Raw genomic sequence first — 27,953 nt, forward strand, 5'->3', positions numbered from 1 at the left:
AAGTAACAAGCTTTGAAGACATTAAAGCTTTTCAACACTTAATCATCAAAACTTGTAGGGTTACAAATTTTACATCATGTAAGCTCCTCACAGTCTTTAACTGTTTTTATTTGCACTGTAGTTCTGCATTTTACACATCAGATCTCATGATAAGAGTCGCCAAGGAACTTGCCAAAGGAAGTCTGTTATATGGGACAAAGAAGGGATTTGAACCCAATGTCATTGCTAAATTATGCCTTTATATCCATTATGGATGGTATTTGAGGAAGTTCTCTAGTCTGCTGCAAAGACTATTATTTCTGAATTGAGCTTCTCTGCTTCCTACAGGTACATGACTTGGAGGAGTTCTCAGCTCAAGTCAGTTCCAACAATACAGATTTCTTCTTAATTGGCAAATGGCTACTTCTTAATTGGCAAATGATTAAACTGCAACAGCCATCAGCAGGCTTCAGACTTAACAGTTGATATTAACAGAACAGATTAAGCCTTTCAGCCAGTTTAGAAGTGCGACAAGGCTGCCATAAGTCAGATTCAGCTGTTTGCACAGCACATTAATAAGGAAATAATGATTTTAAAAAACATGAGACAGCTTTGCATTCCTGACTTTACTTACTACTGTAAGTAAACTTACTGCTGTAATGGAAACAACGTGCGTGGACATTTGGCATTATAGGTACATTCTAAGATGGCTCTACAGTACCAAATAGATTGAAAAATAATTTCTGACTAAGGAGCAAGTATCACACAGTTTACATAAAGAGCAGACATTTGTTATTCTTCCATAGAAGTAATGGTAGGACACATGTCATATCACTTCTTGATAACATCTTTGTGCATGCAAGAGATAGTTTGGAATTAATACAAAACCAGAAGGTTAAAGGCTTTAAAGGCTAGGAAATAATTATTTTTCTGAGCAGTTTATGTATGAGCTCTTAAAGGAAATGGGAGCATAATTTATATTGACAAAGAATGTGAACAAAACTCCCTAAGAAACTTTCGGGTTGTGGCTGCTTACTAGTTAAGAAGCTGATGGGAAGGTAGGAGCTGGAGGTGACTGGTCAGTCTTACAGAAATGTGATATTGGAACTGAGTTTAATTTGTTTTGTTTTCTCCATAGGCAAGCAAATGTCCACCTGGGACCACCATGTTCAAGGGACATCAAGAGGAAACGAAAGCCAGCTGCAGCCTCCATGTCTAGCCCAACATCAGGTAACCTGCCAGCATTTTTACACATGCCCCTTCTGAGCAAAGTGCCAAGGCAAAGGTAGCGTTACTTTGGTTTGAAACTAATCAAACCTGTGAGAGGGCATGTCATGGTTTTGCATAGCATCAAAAGCTGCCTACTAAACAATTTTTTGGCAATGTGGAAGTGTTAAGTTAATATAATTTGCAGTGCTTCACCTTACTGTGAATAGTAATCTGCTTCTTCGTAAGGTGTTATTTCCACTGTCCTAAATTATGCAGTTCATGATAATAGGCAGTTGATCAGTATGCACAATGTTCCCTCAGTATTGGGGTAGCATTAGCTGGTGGCTATGATGCTCTTTATTAGGGTATTTGTAGACACTTTCACAGGAGCAAAAATCTGGCAATTTTTGTGCAATCATTGGGGTGAAAGCACTTACTCCTTGGGGGTTGTCTTTTTCTTTTGGATGAAAATAGTTTTTTGTTGTAAGGTGGATGTAGTCATTAAGATGCTGGTCTATTTTCATGTGGCAGATTTCTGAAAAGTCATTGATTAGTCATCAGAATATGAAAAAGCTTTAATGTGGTGAATATGGTGGGTTTTAGCATGTTTCTTTCTGTCCTTTCACCTTACCCTATCTTGCAACTATCCACTGATATATGTTCTTCCAACTAGTTTATTAATAAGTCTTGTAATCCAGTAACAAGGTAGGGGGTAAGATGATGGAAGAAATAGAGATGTAAAAATAGTGGGGAAGACCAAATAAACTGATGATTAATAGGAGGAAGTTTGTGTTTCTTCCTTGGGCTAGTGGATAGACAGAATAATGAAGTAGGGAAGAAAGCTGAGCTTTCTCTCCAGGCCACTGATCTGGATTGCAAACTGTTGGAAAGGTTCCGTACTAAAAAAAATAGAAGAGAAAAGAACATTAATAATCTGTTGTTCAGCAAAAGTCTCATCTATTATTGATTATTTATTTAGGTTATTCTCTCCTGGCTTTTGAGTATTCCATTTTGTGATATTTGAACTTCTTTAGCAAAAGGGATAGTATCTGAAACCACAGAATCTTAGCACTGGAATACTAGATTTTCTTGGTATGAGTGCTAATGTCTCACTGTCCACTGTTTCCTGTCCATTTATTTATTTATTATTCAGAATGTACTATGTATTGCATTGCTGGTCACTTTCTATAAGGACAGCTTCTGTTTCCATGCCTACATGTTTCAAAGTACTATGTAAGTTGTACTTACCTGAATAGGCAAATTGTTTAGTGAACGCTTTTTGAAGAGTTGAGAGTGCATCTGGAGTGGAACTTAGCTCTGGAAATAGCGCAGGGGTTTGGAAAGCTTTCTTACTATGGATGAGGGAGAGAGGGTTGTTATTTATTACAAAATAAGGAAAAAGTGTAATTAGTAGAGTATGGGCTGCATGCTTAGGCTGATCATCAAGAGACAAGGTCTGCAAAGTCTTTAGCAGTCAGAAATGGTAAAGATCTGTTCCTGAGATCCTGTTTAGAAATATCCTCAGCCAAGTGAAGCGCTGCGGGCAGGGTTTGCTGCAGTACTGACTTGTAGAAAGAAACTTTTATGATTGGGTAACCGAAGTTGTGTCCTAAATGATGTTCTACTAGAGATTCCCAATTACAGCTGAAGCACAACCTGGACATGTAACTTGGGAATTTCTGGAATCTGGTGTTCTTTCTGTCAGAGGAGATTTTGTTATGAAATTACTAATGCCTAAAAATATACATAGTATTATTCTGCAGTAACGTACAACTAATTGGACACTCTTACGTTTGTCGGATATTGATGAGATAAAGATTTTTCTCCCTTGCCATGCATCTACTCATCCCCATATATATGCCATATACTGGGGTTCACATGAGGAGTGCCTGAGGAGTCATGGCAGTCTCATTTTTTTCACTTCTGAGGCTTTTTATGTTTGTGGTATTTTACTTCTGCAAAAGGTGGAGCACAGGTAAATCAGAATACAGGCCTGTGCCTGTCATGCAGACACAGAGTGCTGGATTTCTTTACCTTTAAATAGCTCCTTCACTGAGTCCAACTGCTCTCGTCTCACTTGTTGACCAGGTCCTGCTTCAGTGATCTCCTTTTTTGCAACCTGAGTGCCCCGTGGAGGTGAAGGACACAGCCTGAGCTGGCTTCATCAGTCAGCAGAACAAATGGGCTTGCTCTGCCGAACATCGGGCCATCTCGGATTCCACCTCTTTTATAGAGATGAGTGATGAAGAGGGGCTCGTTCCGCTTTGCCGCTGTATTAATACACATCAGGGGCCAGCTCCCGGCACTAAATCACGCTACTGCATACATCTGTTATCGGACTCCTCACCAGTGTGATGAACAAGACTGCAGATAGAGGCTTCCTCGTGTCATTCTTTATAGGATTTTCCTAAAAGAATAAATAGCTCAAATCTCTGCCAACACTATCCCCTGTCATTGTGATGAATTTAGCTTCTTTCTTAAACATGCAGCTACAAATCTTCCCCTGTCGCCTCACCCCCCCCACCATCCACAGAAAGTTTTGAGTTGAATTTGGCTGAAATCAGAAGATGCTAATAAAAGGCAGATGAGGTGTGCGTGCTGTTTCCCTCCTCAGTGCAGGAATGAGAAAAGGCAGATAGATATAATATTTATTTGGGAATCAGGCAACTAAATTTATTCCATGTCTTCTCACATACTTTTAAGACTGTGAGTATTTATGAGTTCTGGTAAAGTATCTTTTCCCAGAGACCCTTGCATGAACATCAAAAAACTGCATTACTGTAGAAGTGCCTTGGGTCTCTGTTGTATTGCTGTAGTATTAAAGTTCTGGTATTAATCCTGCTCTTTGAGGCTAACTGGCCTAAATACCATAACTGAGCTGTTGAGAACAACAGAAGTGGGTAGAAAATTCAGAATTAATTTGCACTTTAGGAAATAACTTTTATAAAAGTTAAGTTGGGCAAACATACACAAATATTCAGAAAGACTGAAAATAATGTTTTCCACACTACACAATTGAACAGTGTGAGCCCTAAAGCATAAGGCCTTTACCTGATAAGAACAAAAATCTGCTGGTGTGGTTTGGCAGTAGAATAAGGAAATCTGGAGGAAGTTAATGTTGACTGTACTGGATTAGACTAGAGATTCATCCAAGTGAGTGACCAGCAGCCAGTGCCTAGGGAGGACTAAGGTCTGTGGAGGTAAAGGTCCTTTGACCTTTCAGTGGTCTGAGACTTGGAAGGCATGGATAGTGTCCTTGTGTTTAGTTACTTTCCATTGCAGTACAGTAGATTTGGAGTAATATCCCCAGTGGCACAGTAGAGCTTGTCTGAGAAATACTGCATAAAATGTTATTCTCGTGGAAGTTATTCTCTGGTTTGAAAGGAATCTGTTGAAGACTGTCATGTCTGTCTTCATTTCGTCAGAATAGGCCGCAAGTACAGATGGTTGTGTCATAAATGGTGAACTATTACCAATCTTTACTCTTATGTTTTTAATGTTTATATGGTTTAATCCTCTAAATATGTATGTAGCAGTGCACATGGTAACTGGCATCCTAATCAGCTGTTACAGTGAATCCAGGGTAAAAATCTGCATAAATAGATTTTTATCTGCCTTGGTGTGTATTCACACTTAGCTTGTGAAAAAGGTGACAGCAGCCTGTGAAACTGCTTATCAGAGAGCAGTCTGATGAGTAATAGTAATTTGGTGAATTTTCCCTCTTCTGTTTCTTGGTAATTATTCACTCTTTGCCATACCCAGAAACAAGAAGCCAGTTTCAGTCCTTTTCTTTTTCTCTTTTTATGAGGAAAGATGGAGAGCCTGAGTGTGGAGGCTGCTAGCAAGGAGTGCATAGTGCAGTATTGCTGGTGATTGTGAGTTTAAGGATTGACTTAGTTGTTGGGGTTTTTTTCATGTTTCATATGACCTTCAGATGGAGGAAGATAATGGGTTGGATCTAAAATTGCAAGATACTTTTTGTCAGCTGTGTTGTAGCTGTATGGGAATGACTCACTGTTTTGGATTTGCAGAAGCAGCATTGTTGGGTTTCCAGATCTACTGAATGTGGAACCTCAAGCATTGAACTGACTTTTTATTTAAACTTCAAAGTAATCTGTCCTCTAGTTGAGGCTTGCTGTGGCCTCTTTATCCTTCATCCTACTACAGAGCAGCAGATGCAACTTGTAATTAAAACACACAAACAACTATTATCTGTTGTGAGATTACAATGAAGAAATGTATTTTGTATTGAAGTAGTTACTTGTTTAAAAAATTCTGTTTGCCCCAAAGACTCCTATGTCAATTACTCTTCTTTACCTGGCCCTGTTCTGCTTGTGAGGATTGAGTGATTCAGGATACTGAGAATTGGAGTAAACTCTCATATCTCTAGTTTTTTGGCAATCCTTCTGGAAATTTGGGCAACTGTTGGGTTGAGCTATGGATCTGCAAATCTCTCTGGCTATTATAGCCTGTCCCATTTTGAAGCAGTGGTTGTATTGAGAAAATGAGAATGGATTTCAACCTAGTTTGGCAAGTAGTTTCTTGTCATAATATGCTGATTTACCATTTTGGATATATGTGTAGGTTCGTGGTACTGCCCTTACTGGATGAAGAGAGGTATGTTTTCCTCTTTAGATGAGCTTAGCAACCTGAAATTTGCCACACCTTCAGAGACTTTGAAAGTCTCAAGTAGAAAGTAAATTGAGTCTTTGCAAGGAATCCAAGTTATTTTAAGATGAATGATTGTGAATTGATTCACTTTAAATATGGGAGAGCTAAAACTTTCAATTTTCAACAAGAACTCTAAGGGAACTAGTTGGTGGACTGGGAACTTAGAGTTTTGAATGTGTGAATCGTTACAGCAAAATTGTTAATGCTAGCAAGAACCTCTATTTCAGAGGAATTTGGATGAAGAACTTTTAGAAATTCAATAAATAATATCCTCATAAAGGAAATTATATATATGAGGGGTTTGCCATGAAGTTAGTTGTTCTAACATTTATTATTGCCCTTTCTTACTGTCTTTGTTCCCTCTTTCCTGCAATTTTATGTTCCAGCAACTTTATCTGTCCACATGGATGCAGCAGAATCAGAGCTACCAGCAACACCATCCTTGAGATCCCAGAACTCTGAGTGGACTGGGAAAACACCAGCAGCTGAGAAATCTACTATTGCTGCCTCCAGTAACTTTTTTAAAATGCCACCAGAGAAGAGCCCTGGATACAGCTAAAAGGAAGCATTGCAACTGTTAAGGCTTGCTCGATTTTGGAAGTGTTTGATTCTGGTGTTTGTCTGCACCAAACATCTTGTTCGGCAGTAGTGCTATCTGCAGTATTGGTGCGTGATGTGTGCCATCATCCAGGCTGGTCTGTGTGCCTCACACACCTAAATCATGTTTGTGAATCTATGTTTAAGAAAAGGTAATCGGTGTTGGGACTGCAGTGGCTTTTAGAGATTTTCCTGCTATCACTGTATTTATTATGAATTCATCTCTTTCCCTGATTCCAACTCGTATGTAATGGATCATGTACAGGTTTTCTTTTGGGTTTTCAGATCCTTATTCACCCTCTGGACATGTTGCTTGTTTGTGTATTTGGCATTTTCAGGGTGAAAGTCTCACTGCCATTCAGGGAGGTAGGAGTCTCCCTCTGCTTGCTTCCAGACCAGAAGGATTTCTTGGCTGGGGAATGAGGAGGGAATACTAACACATCAAAACATGGAACCTGAATCCTGTATAAGCAGAATGTTTTCTGGCCATGTGCTAACAGACTCAAATCATGTTGCTTCTGGTAAAGCAAATATGGTGCTTGTCTGTGTAGAAATTGCCATTAGCTCACTGGCAGTATTGTCCACTTGACCTTTTCCTTCTCCCTTGTTCTGAATGTCTTCAGTCTTTATTGTGTATTGCATGTTCATTCCTAAACCTCCTACTGGATAAGGATTTGGGAGAACTACTTAGACATAAATGTGCAACCTGGTGTCCTGGATAGAAACCCAGAGCCTTGAATTTTGTTGCAGTATGGTAGAAAAGTATACAAAACATCCATATCTCAGTGTATAACTTAAAAAAATGGCTGTTAGTGTTTCTAAAGGATGCTTGTTTAAGGTAACATGCCGTGAAAGCCATTTAAAGTGTCACCTGAGTTCAGAGCGTTATAGGTATAGATCAGACTCCTCCTGTATCATGCTTCCTCTGCCTTCAAAAGTATTTTCTGCTATACCTACTGGAGGTGTCTCCACCTGCTGATGATTGCACCTTACACTGCAGTGTACACTAAAGAGATTCTCTTCACAGAACTTCCACTTGGTCTGCTGTTACCTTCTGTGTTGCAGAATATGTAGACAGGGATTTCTTCCCTCTCTCTAATAACTCTGGAGCTTATCTTGAACTATGTTTTCAGAATATGTACTTGTACAGCATGTACCAAGGAACAGGTGGCCTCACAGCTTCTGAAGTCCTTTGAGTCCTATTTGTATGATTAGAACTTTTTGCTTTCCTTGTGTGGAGCTTTCAGACAGGACTGTTTAAACGTGTAAAATCTCTTTTGATTGTGGCAGTGCATCTAGCACTCTTAAGCAGACAGCAAAATTTGCATTATTTTACAGTGATTTTGCAGTGTTCTGTTCTCTTATGAATCAAATGACTGATATATTTGATTGGGGGAATATGAAGCAGTGATTTATATTAGCTGTGTATTAAATGGGAAATGGTCATAATATACACAAAACAAACTGAATGACTGTAAATCATGATTGACAGATATAGTTAGCTATACTACATGCACACTGTGTCTGATCCCCTAATACCTACTTATTCTTGGGGAGACATCCAAATTGGATTTATATTTTGCAGCACAAGCAAACTTTCAGATCTGTCACTATAAATCCTTCTCAAAACTCTTTTTTTCTTTCTTTTTTTTTATTTTATTTGGGTGGTACATTTTAGAAGTCATTAGAATGGGGAAATCCTTTTTACCTTAATGAAGGAATGCAGATTTGGATTACAGGACAAGCTGTAACAGTTTATAAGGGAAGAAGTGTTCCTGTTTTAAAGTTGTCATGGCTTTGGCTTATTTGTAGCTATTTTGAACAATGATGCTTAAGGGGTAACAGAGGAAGTTTCGGCACTAGAGGGCCTGTAATCTAAAACATCTGAAGAAAAGATAAACCTGAAGAGTAGTAGCTTGACTATCTAGTACTCATGAATACAGTGAATGGGAAAGGTGATAATCCTCTCCTGACAACTTGCAGATAAAATTTAGGATTTGAAGCCTTGTAATCTAAACTGCATGCTGCTCTAATGATAATGAGTGGTTCCCTGAAAGAGCATTTATGAAATTGACTGGTTTTGATTTTGTGAAGCATCCTCCTCAACCTCTCTTAGTTTGAATCTGTTCAAGAGATTTACTCAGATTACTGACCATTCAGCTTTATGCAATAAATACAATTTATTTTATTTACATACAATTTTAGCCATTGTATTCCCTTTTAAAAATCAATTGTGATATATCTTGCTGTGTTCTGAGTATTCTTGAGTATTGTCCAAATAGTTTTTTCACTTCTGTGATGTCAGGATGCTTTAAAAGCTTTTTCAAGAAAAATGTTAGGGAATCAAGAGCCTTCATCTCATTGTGGTGTTGGAGGGGTGGGTTGCAATGCTTCATGTGATTTTTCTCTGGGTGCAGGAAAAGAGAATTTATCATATTTTCCTATTGAGGTCAGTAGCAGTGTTATCTGGTTAAGCCCTTACTTAAGTTGTAAGCTCCTAGGAGGTATTTCTTGCCTTTAAAGGCAGACTGTACCTGTGGCAGTACTGAAGAGCAACTGTGGCAGTGTCTTGACAAGCCATACTTCTTGCCATGGCAACTTTCTGGAAGTTCCAGGAGATACCAATTACTGCAGCTGCCCTGTCTTTTTTATTTCTAGGTTAGAATCCATTTACAAAACAGTCAGATTCTCAACCAATTTTGATTCTCCTGAGTGGTAGGCAACCTAAATGGATCCTGTATCTTTTTACTCTAGAGTATTTAAAATATAGCTTCAGACTTCAGTAACTTGATACAGATTTTAGTATCTACAGCATTCTTAGATGAATAAACTAATTCCATTGTTTTGCCTCTTTATTTAATCTAAGGCAGATTTCTTAGAAGTCACTCTGCTCACACAGTACTCAGTGTGAAGGATACTGCTTTTCATGTGGATTACTTGAGTAGAAAGGAGAAATAACATGCCTTGATTTAGTAGCTGTGCTTCTGCAGAGATGGTCCAGTATGTGATTACTGCTTCGAAGACAGGCAGCTCACTCGTATTCCACTGTTTAACTCGGCCAACTAGGAAAGATCCCCTCCTAAACCTGTTATTTATTAATAAAGAAGGACTTTTGAGAGATATGATGGTAAGTGACTGCCTTTACCACAGGATAATGAAATGGGTAATTTTAAAAATTTTGATGTAATGAGGAAAATGGTCAGCCAGGTTCCTACCCTGAATTTCAACAGAGCTAGCTTTAGGCGACTCAGTGAGGTAGTTACTAGTGTGCTGTTCCTTGAGTCTGGTCAGTTTTTAGGAATGACCTTTTAAAAGCACTAGAGCAGGTGATCTCTCTGTGTTGAAAGTCAAACAAGCCATGCAGAAGACCAGCTCAACAGGGAACTCCTCTTGAATCTCAGGAAGAAGGAATCTCTGGAAGCAAGGTCAAGCTTCACAGAAAAATTACAGAGCTGTAGTTCACATATGCAGGGAGAAGATATGAAAGACCAAAACTTAATTAGAGTTGAATCTGGCCAGAACTGTTGTGTCAGACAAGCAAGGCTTTTTGAAGTACATAAATAGCAAGAGGAGGTCTAAGGAAAACATTGGGCTGATATTTGTTGTAAATGATCACCTGACAAATTGGAGTGAAGAAAACGTGGAGGCATTCAATACTTTTTTTTGCCTTGATCTCATCATAATACTGACAAACCTTGGGCTGCTCTGCTGATTTGGAGGACCGTTACTGTGGGAATAGTGACTTTGTTTGTGTACATGGAGATTGTTAGGGACCAGTTGAATGTTTGTAAGTCTACGAGGCCAGGTGGGATTCATCCCAGAGTACTGAAGGAGCTAGTGGTTGTTGTAGGATGACCTCTCCCAGTCCCTGCCGAAGGTTTTGGGTGTCTGGGAAAGGTCTATCCTGACTAAAATATACTTAGCATTATTCTAATTTACAAGAAAGGCATGGAGTGAGACCCAAAAAACACCAACCTGCTAGCCTAGCCCCAGTACCTGGAAAAATTGTCAAGATGATCATACTGGTGCTACTGAAAGGCATTTAAAGTCCTTTAAATCATAGAATCATAGAATATCCTGAGTTGGAAAGGACCCACAGGGATCATCAAGTTCAACCAGACAGGTCCAGTGGGTGATGTGATGGTTGATGGTGAAGATGATGATACATACCCCTTCTTGTCTCTGGGGACCTCATGCAATGGCAACAGTTTTTCATAGATGGCAGTGACCAATCTCAAAATGACATACTTCTGTGTATAGGGAGAAGATGGACATTCAGTGAAAGAGAAATCAAAAGCTGAGAGAAGCAGGTTTCCTAGTTGTTTGCACATTTCTGGTAGTTCCAATGAGCCCCAATCAGGATTAATGACCAGTTTGGTAAGTACTGGAGAATACTGAATTAAAAGAATGTAGTTTCTGTTGTGACGGATTTATAATTTTAAGGTACAGTAACGAGTGTAGAAAGCAGCAAAACAGGAGCTGGAGAGAAACTTGTTAGAGGCTTGGACTAGTGCTACTGAATGATAGATTAGCTTTGTGATTGTGGTATGCAGAGGTGTGTCTTGCCAGCATCATTCTTGAATAATGACATTGAGTAGGTTAGTGCTGTCCTTCAAACTGTAGATGCTCTTGCTGTAGGTGCTCTTGCTGTTATTTTGTGGATGTTGCGGAGACCTGCTTAGTGGGCAGAGGATGAGAAGGGAAATTGTAGGAAGGGCAACAAGAAGCATGATGGAGTGCCTCTTTTGCTGTAACCCCTTCTGTACTGAAGAAGGAAGATGCTACAAAAACCAGTATGTGTGCCTAGGTATTGAAAAGCTATTATGTGAAGTGGATTAGAACTTTGATTTGTTGTCTTGAGGAACAGTTTGTAACCAGAGAATTTTTCAGTAAAGCAAAAGTGAAGGATGCTACATTTGTTCAGAAAATGCATTTTAATGGTCTGTTAGGAGACTATCAAAGGAAGATGAACTTATGTTCTCATTGTTCAGATACTTCATTTCTGTGTCTTTGTTTCCTGTATTCTATTTCAGTTTGTGTTTTGTGATTGCGAAATCCTTTTGTACCTTCAAGTGGAGGAAAAATACAGTAATGCTTCTTAAGGCATGAAGCATAAGGGGACACTTGCTATACAGGAGGTAAAAGATTATCTTAGGCCATTAACTTTACCCAGTACAAGGCTTGAACTCAGCACAGAGGACATAATGGCTTAATTATACCAAAGTATCCCTTTTTAAGAGAGTGAGTAGTGCCACAGGCAGGGCAACTAAACTGGCAGCAGTGCCTGGAGACCCACATGTGGCTGGGCCTCAGTCACTTGACATCTAATACAGATTTACATTGTAGAGACAGAAGGAGCTTTCAACATAATTCTCAACATTAATGAGTTAATGTGGTGAGAGTGCCTTCCCATGCAAACAGGGCTGTCACTGTGAGTCCAGCGAGCATAAAAGATGTGCTCACTGGCATACTCTGTAAAGATAATTCTTGTACCAGCTTAAAGAATTGGCAAAACTGGAAAATGGACTGATACAGCCTGTTATATCAGAGAAAGATTCAAAATATTTATACTTGTAGACAATAATCAAGAAAAGTATTGCTGAGCCCTATGTGCTATGAGCTAGAGTATTCAATGTCCTGAAGCAGAGATGCCAGTGTTAGGATGATCAGGATTTTGCAAAGCTGCCCTCTTGTCCTTGTAAACTCTGAAGAAAATGAGATGAACAGCATGAAAAATGCTGTGCTGTGTCACACCAAAGGTCTGTTTTGTCTTGGTAGTCTGTCTCTCACAGTGACCTGGTTTGCCTACCTGGGGAGTACTGTAAAGATAAGGCAGTAATATAGTGATACTTTTTTTTAGTGTTCTCCTAGTCCAGTGTCCTGCCTCAAAAAAGATGTACAAACTTTCTTTGAGGCTGGAGAAAACATTTTTGAACTTTTGGTTATAGTATTTATCTTGCAAAGGGATTTAAATATATTTTTACAAGGACACATCCTGATGATGAAAACATCAAGTAAGGATTAACATATCTTTGTTTGTAGTCAGTTTTCTTAATAATTATTGTCTTTATAAGTAAATAGCATCTTCTCTTGGAATATTTTTTCCTAATATCAACATCCTGACATTGTTTCCTACCATGCTTTTTTTTCAGCAAGGGTGAAAAGTCTTGTTCTTTCTTTACAATGAGGCTTTTTTGACATGTATTTGTATGCCCAGTCAACAAGTCCTATGTAATCCACTAACCCATATAAATCATTTCTCATAAGCTTCATACTGTAAAACTTGTCATTTAACCTTTTATTGTGCTCCTGCATGAAAATCCCCAGTATTCCACATCCATATGCATTCAGTTCTAGTGTCTATACTTCAAGTATTCTTCAGAGTTACAGAGTCACTGTTAGGAGTCACTTATGGTACTCCTCACAGAGTGTTCTAATAATGCTATTCTGGCTTCGTATACTCATATAGCCAAATATGCTGCTAGTCTTTGCTGCCCAAACGCTGCTGTAACACTACCATAGGAGGTGGAATTCAGGCAGTTGAACCTAAAGTTCTTACCACTGCTTTTCAATGTACAAGTTCCTAGAAAGTAAGAATTATTTTTTTAATTCAAAAATTTATCGCATTTCCTTTAGCAGTATTATAGTGCAATTTTGTACCAATCATATTTATAGTTTGCAATACTTAAGAGCTCAGTCTGTTTAGTTTTATCAGAAGAAGATCAAAGGTGTCATGGCTGTGTGGTAGAAAACCCTTTATGGCATTGGAAATTCTAAGTAATAAAGCATCTTTTGTCTTGCAGATGGGCATATAAATGAATTTGGACCTAAAGCCTAGGCTGCCTAGATTGGTGCATGTGAAATTTCATTGCTGGAGGCATTTCTAAGAGGGCCATGATCTGAGACTGGTCTGATCTGACCAAAGTCCTTGGGCACTGCTGAAGTCCTTGAATTTTCCCTCAGGTTTTGACAACACCAGATAGTGAGCCAGAGTTATCATCAGTTGCATTTCAGCTTCCTCTTGCTGTCAAAGAGGGCTCTCCTAGAGATAGCTCTCAAAAAGGTCTCCTCAAAAGTCTGTGAAGAGCTGCCTTGTGCATGTCCCAAATATTTTATGAGATCCTAAGATTTATCTGTTTGATAGGGGTTGGACTCTTGGTTCTTGGGACTCTATTTTAAGGGTAACATGTAAATAAGAAAGATTCCTGCTTGTATTCCTCTGTTTTAAATAAGACGTGTATTCTCTGAATGAGGCTCTTGCAGAATCTCTGTTCTGATTATAGAAACTGGAAATAAATCAATATATGAAAGAAGTGTTTTATCTGATATAAAGCAAACTGAGTTGAGAGTGGGGGAAGAGAGGTTTCGCTGACATCTGACTAGATTTACAGTATTGGGCTCTCCATTAATCTGCATGCTTCCTTGACCGTTTCCGTAAGTATAAAGTATAAACTGTAATCTGAAGGTCTGTAGGGAGTTACAATGCTTTTCTTGCTTTGAATTGCAAACCTGAGTGAAGGATTTGAGGTAATTTATCATGTCCATTCTTTGGAGTTCTTTTGTAATGATTTTGTTTCCCAGTTTGTCAGGACATTGTCTCTAGACAAGTGAGATGCTCCCTGTTTGGAATTTGAAACAATTCTGGAGTTTCTTAAATAGCCTTTCATTTCTAAACCACTGCTTCAGATCTGCCCAGTTCCAAATGGGATGTCTTTTAAATGAGCAGATCAGTTTCAATTGATAGTTTAATGGATATCAATTCATTTTGCCAACACTAACATCCTTTTAAGATAGATTGGCATAATTCTTTTTTTCCATGATAACATGACTTCAAAGATCAAATGGACAGAGGACTTCTGATTTTCTTTTGCCTATGCTTGTGTCCCAGTATTAATAGCTATGCATATTTGTGGTAGGAGCAACACAGGAGTCCCTTTACCTTAAGTGTTCCAATGAATAAACTGTAAAAATTAGATCGCAAGTGGACTAAATGTTTTTAAACAGAAAGATCAAGATCCTTTTGAAATGGCTTCAAGTTTTTAACACCAGATTGGGAGTAGAGGGTTGTCCAATTTTTAAAAGTGGTTATTTTCCTCTCTCATCTACAATCTGCACCTGTGAGAGTTGTGAAATGTTCCCTGTGAAATATGGTGATTTTTGTTGGGTATAAGTAGTTGGAACAAGGAGCAATAGATTGTCTTATGGGAAGGGCTCAGATTTGGCAAACCACTGGTGATGTAAAAATTTCAGATGTCTAAAAATTAGCTCTTTCATTCTTACACCTACTTGCAATTTTAAAATTTACTTGTAATTTTAAAATTTTGAGTAGTGAAGCATTTAATCTGATAATTGGATTAATTTCTATTTAAAAAGGAAAAGCTGAATGGTGCTTTTTTACTTGTCCTTAATTTTAAATCCCAGCGCTGAGAATTTTCTCAGTTCAGTTTGAATAACTGGTGGTAAGTTTGATAACAGGGCTGACTATGATGGCATTTATCAATTTTGATATTTTTCAAACCATGAAACCTTTCTTTGTGCTTTTCCAACTCATAAAAATCAACTGAAAATACAGATGAATGCAAGTAGACTTGCTATGTATTAATGGAGAACTTCTCACATGTAAATAAAAGGGTATTTCAAATCTGGGGTACAAATTTTTTTCTCTACTGGCATAGAGCAATTTCCCAGTAAGAACACATACTAAATTTTTAAATGAAATATAGTATAGGGTTTCAAAGTGGTAAACTACATTAATTTAATTCATTTTTGGTGGGGGAGTGACAGGGAGGTGTCTAAATATGAGAGTGTGAGCAGAACTTAGGGGTTGCTGCAATAGGGCAGATGTAGCACACAGAATTTTCAAAACACACTTTAAAAATTGTACTGGAGATTGGAGTATTGTACCTAAAGATTGGAGAAATCTTCCTCTGAGAAGTGTCATCACTCACAGACTGCCTGCAGGTGCAGTGATGGCAGACTAGTGGTTCTGATAAACTAATGCCAACACTGACACTGATGTTTCCCTTGCAATTTTGACACCAGCTTCCTGAGAGGTTCACCAGTGTTGCCTTAGGGCTCTTCTTCATCCTGCTTCACAAAATAATTTGCAAAATACTTGGACTCACCTAGCCCTCCTCCATGGGGAAACTCATGTTCCCATTTTAAGCCAGATACTCCTACTGCTGAATGTTGTATGGTGAGTGAAAGAAGTCCTTTGTTTTCTTTCTTGGTCGTCCAGTGAACAGCAAGGGGAGCTTTCATGAATCTTTTATCCCTTACTGGTCCTTTCAGATACTGTCGAGACAGAAAGGAGGGAATTACTCATGCAGGGTTTGATTTCTGGGTGGGGAGAGGGGGCTGTGAGGTGTGGCTGTTCTGCACTCAAACAATGCAGGAGCTGCCTGGGGAAGGTGACATTTCATCCTTCTCCCAACACTGAGAGGCTGCACGACTCTAAACCATGGGCTTCATCTGCTGACATATGTATTTAGATATTTAAACAAGAATCTTCTTCAGCACCCCCACCCACCCCTCAAGTAACAAATAGAACAAACCAGAAAATTTGTGCTCTGATGGCAAAGCTGCAATTTGAGTGGCCCATGTTGCTGTGATCAGTGCCCTTCTGCATGTGTGGTGCAATGCAATCAGGCACTTGCATGATTTGTTGTTGGGTTTGGGGGTTGTGGGTCTCAGTCTGTCCATCTGCCCCCTTCACATGAGGTTCCTGCCTTAGTGTAGGACAGGTGAGACTCTCTGAATGTATAGCTACTGGCTTGGATTTTTTTTTCTCCCCCTTACTTTGACTGACTTCAAGCTTTATTTACTGCACAGCATCCAGACTCCACTCTGAAGAGGAAAGATATTTGTTAGTATCTTCAGGGTACCACCTGCTATGACAGCTTAGAATGTTAATGATTTTGTGTGCTGAGTTTTTGGATGTTACTGTCACCCTTATTGCCTAAATAAAGGAATTTGAGACTGAAGCAAAACCCTTTTTTTTTTTTTTTAATTTGAAGGGCCTAAGATGAGATACACAGACACTGGCAATTTGCAAGGACTGACTTTGTACCCTTTTGTAGGTTCAAATCACATTTCCTACAAACTTCCTTAGCAGCTATAAGTGCTCAGAGCTTCTGCACATCCAGCCACAATTACTGATGAGGTGAGGAGCACTGTCCTTATTGCTGAAGTCTTTCTATGACTTCTTAGCTAAGAGAGAGATGGCAGCAGGCTGATCTCTCCAGGGCTGATGGTCAGTTGCTTTCATCATGAGAACCTGGACAGCATCCTGCTTTGTCCTTTCTGTCATTGGGTCTGACTCATTTGTGCTCATCTCCTTCAGTTCTCGCCCTTCACCTCTCTGGAGGCGTGCTTTCTATGGCTCTGTATAAAAAGTCTCAAAAATAAACTGTAATCATTTGATTTAGCATTATTGTAAAGTGTATGGACCAAGGGACAACTTAGGATGGCAGAAAATGGATTTCTTCCTTTTTGAGTATTTTTATCTGTAACCAGATATATGTATATCTGTGTGTATATATTTTATTTATTTTTGAGCTAGGACTTGGTATGTATTCACTTTGTAATGGAATTTGCTTATAAAGGTGTTTTAATTTCCCCAAATTATGTTTTGTCTCTGGAAATACTATGATTCCTGGACTTCAAAGGAATTGAAAGATTAGCCCCAAGTGAATAGTATTGTAGAGAATCTGTGGTGAAATAACTTGTCTACTACATCTCAAGAAAGGGCAATAGGTAGGTGAAAACTTGCTATGGAACACTCACACTTTATATACCTTTACCTGAACATTATAGGATGACATGAATTTTGACTCATTTCTGACAGTGGTATTTCAAGTGTTGTCCTCTTGATTATTTTCTCTAAGCTACAGAGTAATGATTGTCTAGTGAAGTAAACCTGACTGTTGTTTAACAAATGATAGGCTGCCTTCTAATGCCCAATTCAGCAAAGTTTTTAAATATCAGAAGTCTTAGTGTATATTTTGGGAAGAATGCCCTTGCAACCAGAATCAATCATCTGACTGAGCTGTATTAGAAAACAGGAAAAGGTTACAAGGAGAAAATGATACTAACTATTGTCTTTATTATCCTAAGTCTTGTTCTGTTCTCTCCATGGACTCTTGGTTTACATCTTCTAGAGAAATTAGCACATCTTTAAAAAACCCAAAAAGACAAAGACAAACAACCTCCTTCTACAAGTTTTTTGTGTTCATTTGTTAGATGTAGGTTGGCAGGCTCTGTTTGCAAGCTGAATACTCATTTAAAGATGTTCCATTAAGCTGAAAGATGAAAATCAAAATGTTTGAATTTCCATTAATACCATTTCGGGACTGGACAGATAGCTGCAATTGTGATTTTCTTATCCTTGCAGTAAAGTACTGCAGTCCACATAATTCCTTGCTCACACATTACACCTCACACCTGTGCTAAGTGGGCATTTTGTGAGAAAAGTGCATTGTTTGCTCAACAGAAGCATAAAAGACGACACATGGTAAGTTGCTGTACACCTTACCTTCTCTCTGCTAATCTCTGTGGATAAAATGATGATGGTGCACTACCATATGACTCATAAACAACTTTGCTGAAAACCACAAATTTATTTCAGGTAAGTTACATCCCATGTGAATGTATACTTAAATGTAACTGTGTATTTGTCCCTGGGAAGAACCCAAATGCTTGTCACAAATAACTGGCAACTGGAAGCATCAGAGCTGGTCTATTTAGAATATGTCTACTCTGTCATTCTGCAAGTACCTCAAGTGTTTAGGATATGGATGAGTACAGCTTCTACTGCTTGTCACTGAACTACTGCTGGTAATTGAAAATTGGAATGCAGTGTTCCCTGGAGAGTTTGTCATGGAGCTCAAGAGGTTAATATGTAGTTATGTGATGATACTATAATTTTATATGCATCTGCAGATACTGCTAATAGACATTAAAGTGGGCATTTACATCCTTATTATGGGTCAGTACTTGATGTCATAATAAAAAAGTCACATCAGAAAAGTACAGGATAAAAATCTGATTATGCACATTTTGGAATGTAAATGGCTTTAAAATTCAAATTGTCACCTGGTGGGAGGATCAGGAAGGAGTCAGAACAAGGGCAAAGGGGCAAAGCTGTGAGACATAAGGGGCAAGATAAAGGAGGAAGAAGAGACAGGCAGGAGTAGGCCTTTGCTTGGATAGTTTATATCCATATGAATACTATACCCCATTACTTAAGCCCTTCATGTCATCTCATTAAACATAAGCTTGAGTGAAAGGTGGACTTTGTAATGGAGTGTGAAGGTCAGTAAACTCCAGATCTTCTGTCTTTCCACAGATTTCAAATCTGCTCAGTGTTGTTAAGGCTAAAATATCATGTAGGTTAATGCAGGGTGTGCATTTGTAAAGCAACATCAAAGCTAATGAAGTTTTCAAGGCACAACAACAGCTGAAACTCTCTCATAAGTCTGCCCTAAGTAAATATACTTGTAAAGCTGCAACTACTGGCCCCAGAGCCTGAGGAGGGGAGGGTACTGAGGAGACAGACTTTGAGTTCTGAATGGCTGTGTAGCTTAAAATCAGTGGAGAAGTACCATGCAGACTAGAGTAGCATGTGTGATGCATATGCAGCTGGATACATCAGGATACAGGGAGTTCAGTTGCAGATGCACTCAAAGGGTTTCCAACATCACCTTGAGTGTCTGTGGGAGCTGAAACCCAAAAGCATGTAGAAATTTGGAAGGGTGTTGACTTTCTGCACTATGTTTTTATCCAAGCGTGTCCTAAAGCATTCTAAAAAGTCTGCAGCTGACTAAATTTTAGAGATTTTTTTGGTTGGAAATACAGGATGCAAGGCCATGAAGTGAGGTAAACAGTTTATGACTGATGGAAGGAAAAGCCTTGTCCTTCCATCTCCACTGCATTGTTTCTTCATGCTTGGCTGTAAGCTCCTGCCGTTTGCCTTTCCCTCCTTTGACTCCTCTGAGTCACATAAACCACTTCAACTGCAAAAAATGACTTGGTTTCTGCTGGTTTAGTCAGTTGATTTGGCTTGATTGATGTGCATGAGGAGTGCTAGAGGCAGTCCAGGGCATGATGGCAGGACTGGGACTGGGGAGTTGGGTGGGCTGGGAGAAAGTCCTGGGAGTAATGGTTTGAATGAGGGAGACTCGTATAACTGGCAAGCACCAAGGGTTTAACTTTGGCTCAATTGTTTACAGATCTGTGCCCAGCACCCCATGGTCTCCAGGGATTCAGCAGCTCATAGGAAATCCACACAGTGCAAGGCTGCAAGAGAGGCTTTGAGGGGGTGCTAAAGCCACATGGCCACAAACTGCATACGCCTCTTCTCCCAGGTGCTCCTTAAAGGTTTTGACACTACCTTTAGCTGAGGAGAGAAGGGACATTTCCTGTGACATAATTGCATATGCTTCCTAAATAGGGAGTATGGCTGAAAGGGTCTTGCCTGCTCTAGAGAACCCAAAGTGTCATTTACATGGGTTTCTTCTCTCTTGGGGTCTGATTTGTTTGTCTATGAAGCACAATGAATGATGGGGCAAAATTATTGAAAATACTTGGTCTCTCTACCCCATGTTGCTTGTGATGAGAACCAGCTTTTTTGGTAAATTAGAGTGTTATTTAGAATGCCATCTTATCGTTTGCAGCAGCTTTCAGTAAAAATACTGAAATGTTGAGGCCCACCATCAGCCTGCTCTGCAGGCTTTGGGATTTGATATAAGGCAATTTTCTCAGGAATGTGGGAGGCACAGAGAGAAGTTAAAATTTTGCAAGGATTATAGGGCAGATCTGTAGCAGACCTGAAAGGCTTTGGAAATTGCATGACTAGAGGCCTTCTATTTCGGTGTCCCTACACTAATGAGGTGCAAATAAAACTCCAAGATCCACTCCATTCGGTGGATCAGTGAGACACCAAGCAGGCTGGTGGCAATCAGTCAGCTACTGAGTCATTTAGTGATTAATGGATCCTTCTTTGTGAATGGGCATGTCCCTTGGCTGAGATTGCTTTAGGCTGCTGAGAGAACAGGAATGGAGAAGTCCATCCCCCTGTTTGCAATTAGTGTTTGCTATTAAATGCTGACAGTGTGTTCTCTCCTCTCATGTATCTCATCTTTGTTTATGTACTGGATGTTGGCACAGGCTTCTGTGCTGTAATGTCTTGAATTAGCTGCTGTTGAAAGGAGTCCAAGGAGCAGTGTGCTCTGAGGAGGACAGGAGGGTGGGAGAGTGGCTTGGCACCAAAAGAGCAGGAGCAGTTCTGAGGGAAGGATGAAAATGGGTTTAGTTAAGTGGGAGGCTGGCAAGGAACAGCAATGAGTCAATGAGTCTGTGCATATCTCTGCTCTCATATGTGAGGCCAAACACTTTTTGGAGTAAGGAGCTGGATAGGAAGTGTAACCAATGGCAGGAAGGGGAGATAGCCTTGGAAATGATTTGGTAGAAGGTGATTTTGGCAGACAAGGTATCTTTGGAGAGATAGATGGTGCTTGAGTTAGGAAGCATGGGACTTAAGAGGGGGAGACTGCAATCAATAGAGATTACCATAGAGACAGAAATATACAGAGAAGTAGTAACAAAACTCAAACTATCTGTGGAGGATGAGGAAGAGACTAAAGCAGAGAGGAATGGAGAAAAAAAAATACTGTCGTCTCTGAACCCCCAGCTGATTTGAAGGGCATCACTAGGTGTGTAGGACAAGAGAGTGGCATCAGCCCTCTGACTGGGAGAGCAGACTTATCTGTGGGTTTTACACCGCACCTAGGAGGTTTAAGATGCAACATCTGGGCTACACACTAAGGCAAGTGCAATGGCTGAAGCGCTCTGCCCTTCTCTGTGATGCTGCAGCCGTGTGTGGCACAACAAGCAGTCTGAGTTGGCTGTTTTGTAAGTCAGGTCTTTCATGTGTCTGTGTGATGAGAAAAAACGTACCAGGATCTACAAGGAAGAGGTATAGTTTGGTTATAAGAGGCCAGGACTTTGAGCTCTGTCTCCTGCAGCTCATCTACTCAGAGTGGCCACAACAGGTTATTTTTAGATGAGAGGAAAACCCAAAGTGAGTTGATTTTTCTTTCTTTAGGAGTTAGATACCATCTCTGCCACTCCTCTCCTTCTTTCTTCAATAGGGGGATGAAATGTTAAATGGGAATAAACAATTCATCTTGTTGGAGTGCTACTTGACTATAACACTTACCATGTTTCTTTGCACAGTGGGAATAGACAGGGAAGGACAGCATGAGGCCAGGTTTGCCTCCATTGGATGCATTCACTCACTGTCAGCCTGTGACCTCACTGGTTACAGATTTGTTTGGTCCGTCTGAGTCACATTCCTAAAATCCAGGTAGCTTTGGCAGTTGTGCCAACTAGAGCCTTTTGATGTTCACTGGTCACCTGGAGTGGAGTGGGACAAACACTGGTTTATTGATCACCAGGTGATCTGTGTGTAGCTGCTCCTCTATGTTTTGTGGTTTTGCCCTCCAAATATTTTGCTCTAGTCTCTGCAAACTTTGCTTCAGAATATCTTTGACAGCACAACTGACTGCTTCTAGTTACTTCAGATATTTTGGATGCACAACGCTGTTAATCCAGAGCTCATTTGTTGGAGCCAATTGAGGTCCACATCACCAGAATGATACCTTGCTCCAGTCAGTACTCACCTAGTCCAGTTGGAGTGAGCATCTTTATCTTTGCCCATCTCTTACTTAGTCTTTCCTGGACTTCCCATCCCTCTGATACTGCTCTGCCACGGCTTCACACATTCAGGTGTGGCTCTTTAAAAGCAATCTCTGTCAATATTTGTCATTAATCTGTTTTCATTTTTATTTATAAAAGAAAGAGAGAGAGTGAGAACGGCAGCAGTAGCAGGGCAATTGCAGATGAATAATGAAAGGATTCATCACAGCCATACCAGGATATATATATTTTTTGCAGCCAAGCGAGACGGATTCCCATCACAGCTCGGGGACTCGTTCCACACAACCACTCATCTTTCATGCTGGGGGGAAGGGAAAGGTGGAGACAGTATCATTATGGATGTAACGGGGCTCTGAAGTGACTGGTCAAGGTTGCTGCTTCAGTCACAAGGAGCCTGCTTACAGGAATTTTCTTTCCAGCAGGTGTTATTGCCTGCTAAAGTGGCCTCCTACAGCAGCCTGCCACTTGTGAAAGGGAGGCTTAGGCTTTGCTAATGGCGATGCTTGCTAAGTGTTCGAGTCACCAAGGAAGGACAGAATGTCCAAGTGAGGATTTCACAGGAGTGACAGACTTGTCTGAGACGGAATGAGGGACACACTGGGCAATGCAGGAGTCTTTCTTACATTTTTGTCGCTTGAGCCCACTCGCAAGTTCTCTGTCATATCAACAAACATCTCTCAGCTTGCCCTGCACCATCTAACTTCACAAATCCTTCTGTCCTGTTGAACACAAATGTTTTGTTCTTCTTGTTCCCTTTTAGTAGGTTAGGTAGATGAAAATTTTTCAGATGGGAGTGTTACAGCATTCTGGGGTCTGGAAGGATACTGTGAAGCCCGAAGGGAAAGAACTGCCATTTATAAATTATGAAAAAGCCCCAACAACAATCAACCAACCAAACCCAAGAAACTATGCCATTAACAAACACAAACACAAACAAACAACAAATGCCTGAAATATGTCTGATTGATTGGGGTGTGCACTCAAATCCAGAAAGGTCTCTGTTTTCTCCCATCTCCCAGGTCCAGGGCAGCAGTGTCACTGCTTCAATGCTGTTTGACCTCTGTGTACCTGGGTGCACACAGATGTAGTGGGTATGTTCTTCCACAGCTGAAGAGATAGTCTGACTCTCCAGCCCTCTTGTGCTTGTAGTGAGGCAATCCAGGCAATGCAATTGCCATTCTGAGGCAGAGATGAGCTGTGCTGAGTAATTCTCAGATGCTGAAGTTCAGTTACTGTCTGCTTCTGGGGCTTGGAAGGTCTGAGTTTAAGGAAAGAGCATAACATGTGACTATATTTTTCCATCTAGGAGAGCATAAAGCAGATTGATTTAAAGGGCAGGATGGCCTTATTTTCAGGTGCTGCAGTGATGTGTATTGCTGGTTATCAGATCCACTTCTACCTTTGGAGATTGCATCAGCCCATAAAAAGCACAAAAGATCTTGTCTCAAGGGACTGTATATTTGTCAGGCCTCTTGACATCCTGCAGTACTTCATGCATCTCTCACAAGGCATTAACATCAGGGTATTCCTGTATTAAATACTTCTTCCTCTTAATTAAAGCTATTGGAGGCAATCCCAGTTGGATGGGAGGGTCCAATGCAATGCTACAGCTGAAGTGATCCTTGAAAGAGTAAGACAAGCAAATATGGTGCTTTGGTGGACCCTTAGGACTGTTGTCTTGGCAGGGAGAAGAAGAGTTGTGACCTGTTCTATTACAGACCCTGCTAGTGCTCAATTTTCCTGTATAAAATCACAGTTTTGCCAGCTGTAGGGGGTCTGGGAAAAGTGACCTGTTTGTCAAGCAGCACCTTCATTTCCCTTTTGTACCCAGGGAATGCAATGCAGTGCTTAGAAGCTTAGACTCAGTTTATATTTTTTACCATTCTGGCTCTAACATATGTCTCCCTTTGGGAAACCATTTGGTCCATTTCCCCATATTCTGGCACAGGTTTATGACATGTCATTATGAACTGGATGTCATCCAGTTTGGCTACATGATCTAGCTCCATTTACACATCCTACTAGGTCTCCATTTCCATCCCTAGATAAGGACTCTTGGTTGCTCAGCATCAAGAAAGATTTTCTGTTGAATATGGAAATTCTTGGGATATACAAAAGGAGGAACCCTCTATATGAGGTTTTTGCTTATTAAAAAAAAAATGGCAAAAAGAGTGCTTCAGCCATGATAAGTCTCATTGTTGTAAAGCTGCAGAAGTTGACTCTTATATAGCCTGTGGTTCGTGGCTTCTTACTTTTTTTTCCTGGAGGATTTTTTTTTTTTTTTTTAAATCCCCATGGGATCAGGTCCCTGAAAGTGGTTAAGAAACTGTTATTGCTCATGGTCACTTCCTTGGTTGGATATAGCCAAGTGTTTGGACATTAGGGGAAAACAAATCCATGAGCTTACTTGTGTTTACAAAACTGGGTTTCATGGGCAGGTGAGAATCTTGAGTAGTTCTGAAAATGCTGTGTTCCTTCTGTTTTTCTAAGTGGCATTACAGATTATTAATAGAAACCTTGCTTTGTCACAGCCTGGGAGACTGCCTTGCTTCTAACTGGTGCTTTCCAGGTAGTGATGTGTAATAAATGAGTAGCAATGTGTTTGTGGAGGAGAAGGTTCTCTTCTGATTCCTTCCAGTGGATGGTTTATGACATCTCACCCCTCTGGTCAGCTTTATCCTAGTGATACTCTGACTGAATTCTTTTGTTTCAAGTTTTTTAGTGGCTCCATGCAGTGACTAACTTAGGGCATGCATTATTTGGTCTCCATGTCTATTCTGTCTATACCCCTCCTCTTCCTCCAAACACTCCAAACCAGTAGCTGGTGACTGCATTCTGTTGAAGGTCCCAGTTTCTAGGGCTTCTTGCTGCGTACCCACTGACACAGGCAGCAGCACCTTGGCACAAGGTAATGACCAATTCTCTATTGCAGGGTATCACTGAGATATTTTGCATTTAAGTAACAAAGAAAGATTTTCTTTAGCCTTGAACAATCTGTAAAATATTGCACGTAAGGAAATTATTTGTCTTGCCAAAGGCTTGTGATGCAGCAGCACACAGTTTTTTTGCTGGAGACATCTCCACCCAGACATGTAGGCTCTTCTCAATTGGAAATATTTAACACCCTATTAGTTTCTGATGTGTGCTTAAATATATTGGTGATCTCAATGTTCCCTGAGAGGCTTCGAATTATGAGGCTATAACAGGTGCAGGTTTGCATAACCTTCCTTGAAATGCTTCACTCCATCTGATCCAAACTTAGGTTATTTTAGTGTGAGAGTGCTGAAAAGTCTGCACGGTGTCATGGGAGTAGTGGATGAAGAGCTCTAAACTCCTCCAACAAAGGTTGGATGAAGAAAATTGACCAGGTTGTCTTCTGGAAAAGCAGTACTTCAAAGAATCTGAGGTCCAAGGTGCCCTGAGCTACTCCTGTAGTGGGATCTGTGTAAACTCAGTCTTTCTTTTCTTTCTGTACTTCTATAGTCCCTAGAAGGTTTTGGTCAATATTGAAGTCCATCTTCCCCCAAGGCTCTACAGACTTTGAACAGGAGCATTTACTGTTCAGAGAACATACTGTCCAGCAGAGAAGGATGTGGGTGTAGGCCACAAGTGGTAAAGGTGAGGAAGGGCAGGATGATGCATGATCTGTTATGACATCAGTGTGAAATGAAATGGCAAAAAAGAGATGCTGCTGAACAGTTGATTGCTGAATTAATTTTCCTTAACCTTCAGGACCTGAGACAGGGCATCTCAGGATGCTAGCTAAAGTGCACTGAAAGTCATCAGGGAAGATACATGTATGAAGGTATGTGCAGGCAGGAAGAAGAACCAAGATAAGAGGTAGATGTGTTTTAAATAGAGATCTAGCTGGAGCTCACATTTTGGAGATGTTAACGGAGAAATATGGTTTGGGTTGAAAGCAATTTTTTGTACCTTATATCTTAACCTATTGTCCACCTTCTTTGGGTTTTTTTCATTTTGAAAGCCAGACTGCCCTGCTGACTGTGTGCATGCTTTTCATTCTGTGTCTGTTTTTCATGCCTTACCAACACAGTGGGAGCCAGCGAGAGAATGGTGTTTGCCTATCCCCAGGTTTTCTCCCTTGTGTTCTTTCTTTCTGGTGAAGGAGACACAAGAGGAGACCCAGGCTCAGTATTGATCCACCTCAGGTTTGAGGCCTGAGCTGGGGCGGTGCTTTGCTGGTGACAGTGGCATGGTGATAAGTGTTCTTCTGTTTTCTGCAGTCTCCATTATTTGCATTTCAAAACTGCTTTCAATGAAAAGGTCCCTCTTTCTAAGAGCAGTGTCAGAGGCCAGACTATTACCTGTGGGAATAGTATTTTCTGGGCCATGCTATGGAATGGCAGCAGTTCAGCAGTGTCTTCCCTGAAGAGGTCAGTCACCCCAGTTGTTGCTTTGCCAGGCTTACTCTCAGGTGATTCCTTCTTGTGTCTGATGGCATGAAGGCAAAGCAAATCTTCTCTTGCTGATTCCTGCAGCAGTGAGAAGAATTGAGGAGTTGTAATGATTTCAGCCAGTTTCTGCTGTATATTTCTGGTTAAGGACCTAAAGGCAGTGCTGGCATCAAGGGCATGAAGGTGTTGAATTCTACTCTGCCTGGGTCTGAAAAGTTGTAAAACAATGAAAAGAGCTGTTTCAGCTGTTCTTGTCTGCAACAGCTATGGTGGCTGATGGGCTTAGCTTAGCTAGGGCAGGGACTTTGGGTTCTATCTGAGGAAGCATTTGAACTCAAGAAGTTTTATAAGGACTGAGAGTCTGGCAAATGGGCCAGGCCCTCCCAGACTGTTTTATGTCTTATTCAAGAGCAGATATCCCAGATGCAGAGATAGTTTTTTTTTTCAAACAAGTTACCAAGAAAATACAGACAGCTTTTCTAATACTATTAAAAGTGAATACACAACATCAAAGCAATATTAGCACCTCAATTCAGAAAATCAAGGAGAGATCAGAAGCTATTTTTCCCCAGTAGCTATTAATGGAAGTTACCCTCCTTCATTACCCCTTTCCTCTTGCAAATCAATGGAGTAAAGAAGGTGATTCAGTGGCAGGGTTCTGGATGTCTCATCAGAAGCCAAAGCATGACTGGGACAGTGACACTGGATCATCCTAGCACAAGATGAAGAGCAACTCAAAGGTCTCTGATCTGTGTCCCTTTTGAGGATAGGTAGAGTTTCACCCTTTGAATTTGGAATTTTCAGAGGTGCTGAATTTCCATTGGAATTTCAGGGAACACCAGTGTCTTTTGTAGACTCAACTGTCTTATCAAATACTCTAGCTCTCCTAAATAAGGCTGCTGTCTTGCTGATCTGTGCCCAGAACCAGAGGCTGCAAGGAGCATGTGTAAACATGTCCCAATGTGTTATCTGTCAGTCCCTGAATTTCTATGTTTGCCTCGGGAGAGTGGTGAAGAGAAGCTGGGCTGCTCAGTTTGACCTTGCTTTTTAGTTTTTTCCCCTGTTTTTTGGTTTGTTTGTGTGTGTGTGGTTGTGGTTTTTGTTTGTTTTTCTCTTTGCATGTGCCTCTAATTGATCTTGAAAAGAAGGGACAGTTAAAGAAGACGTTAGGGTGAAATGAAGCCATAACTGTGACTGGAGACTTTTATTAAGTGTGGCAAAATTCCCTGGACTGTGTATAAATTGTTTATTGATTTTGGTATGGCTGGATGCTCTGGAGTAATCGCCTGCAGAACCACTAGAGAGCGAGCAGAGAGGAGAGGGCTTTTCTAAGTCTCTGCTGCTTCCTGCCCCTGTCTGCTCTTC

The 27,953-nt window shown here is 40.3% G+C and overlaps 1 protein-coding gene across 12 annotated transcripts in view; it reads left to right on the forward strand.

The window, feature by feature from the left end:
* The window catches only part of GPATCH2L (G-patch domain containing 2 like), a 43,989-nt gene extending 25,553 nt beyond the window's left edge, over positions 1-18,436 (forward strand). For 8 of the 12 annotated variants that reach the window (XM_059850030.1, XM_059850027.1, XM_059850026.1 and 5 more), the window contains 2 exons: positions 1,118-1,209; positions 6,246-18,436. In XM_059850030.1, the coding sequence (XP_059706013.1) occupies positions 1,118-1,209; positions 6,246-6,418 (265 nt within the window). In that variant the 3' untranslated portion in view covers positions 6,419-18,436. Of the gene's footprint in view, positions 1-1,117; positions 1,210-3,276; positions 3,633-6,245 lie in introns of those variants that run through there. The other 4 variants (XM_059850034.1, XM_059850037.1, XM_059850035.1 and 1 more) reach the window with 2 other exon arrangements.
* Positions 18,437-27,953: the final 9,517 nt, after the last annotated feature.

The sequence above is a fragment of the Haemorhous mexicanus genome, chromosome 6 (assembly GCF_027477595.1).
Source record: "Haemorhous mexicanus isolate bHaeMex1 chromosome 6, bHaeMex1.pri, whole genome shotgun sequence".
NCBI classification, from domain to species: domain Eukaryota; kingdom Metazoa; phylum Chordata; class Aves; order Passeriformes; family Fringillidae; genus Haemorhous; species Haemorhous mexicanus.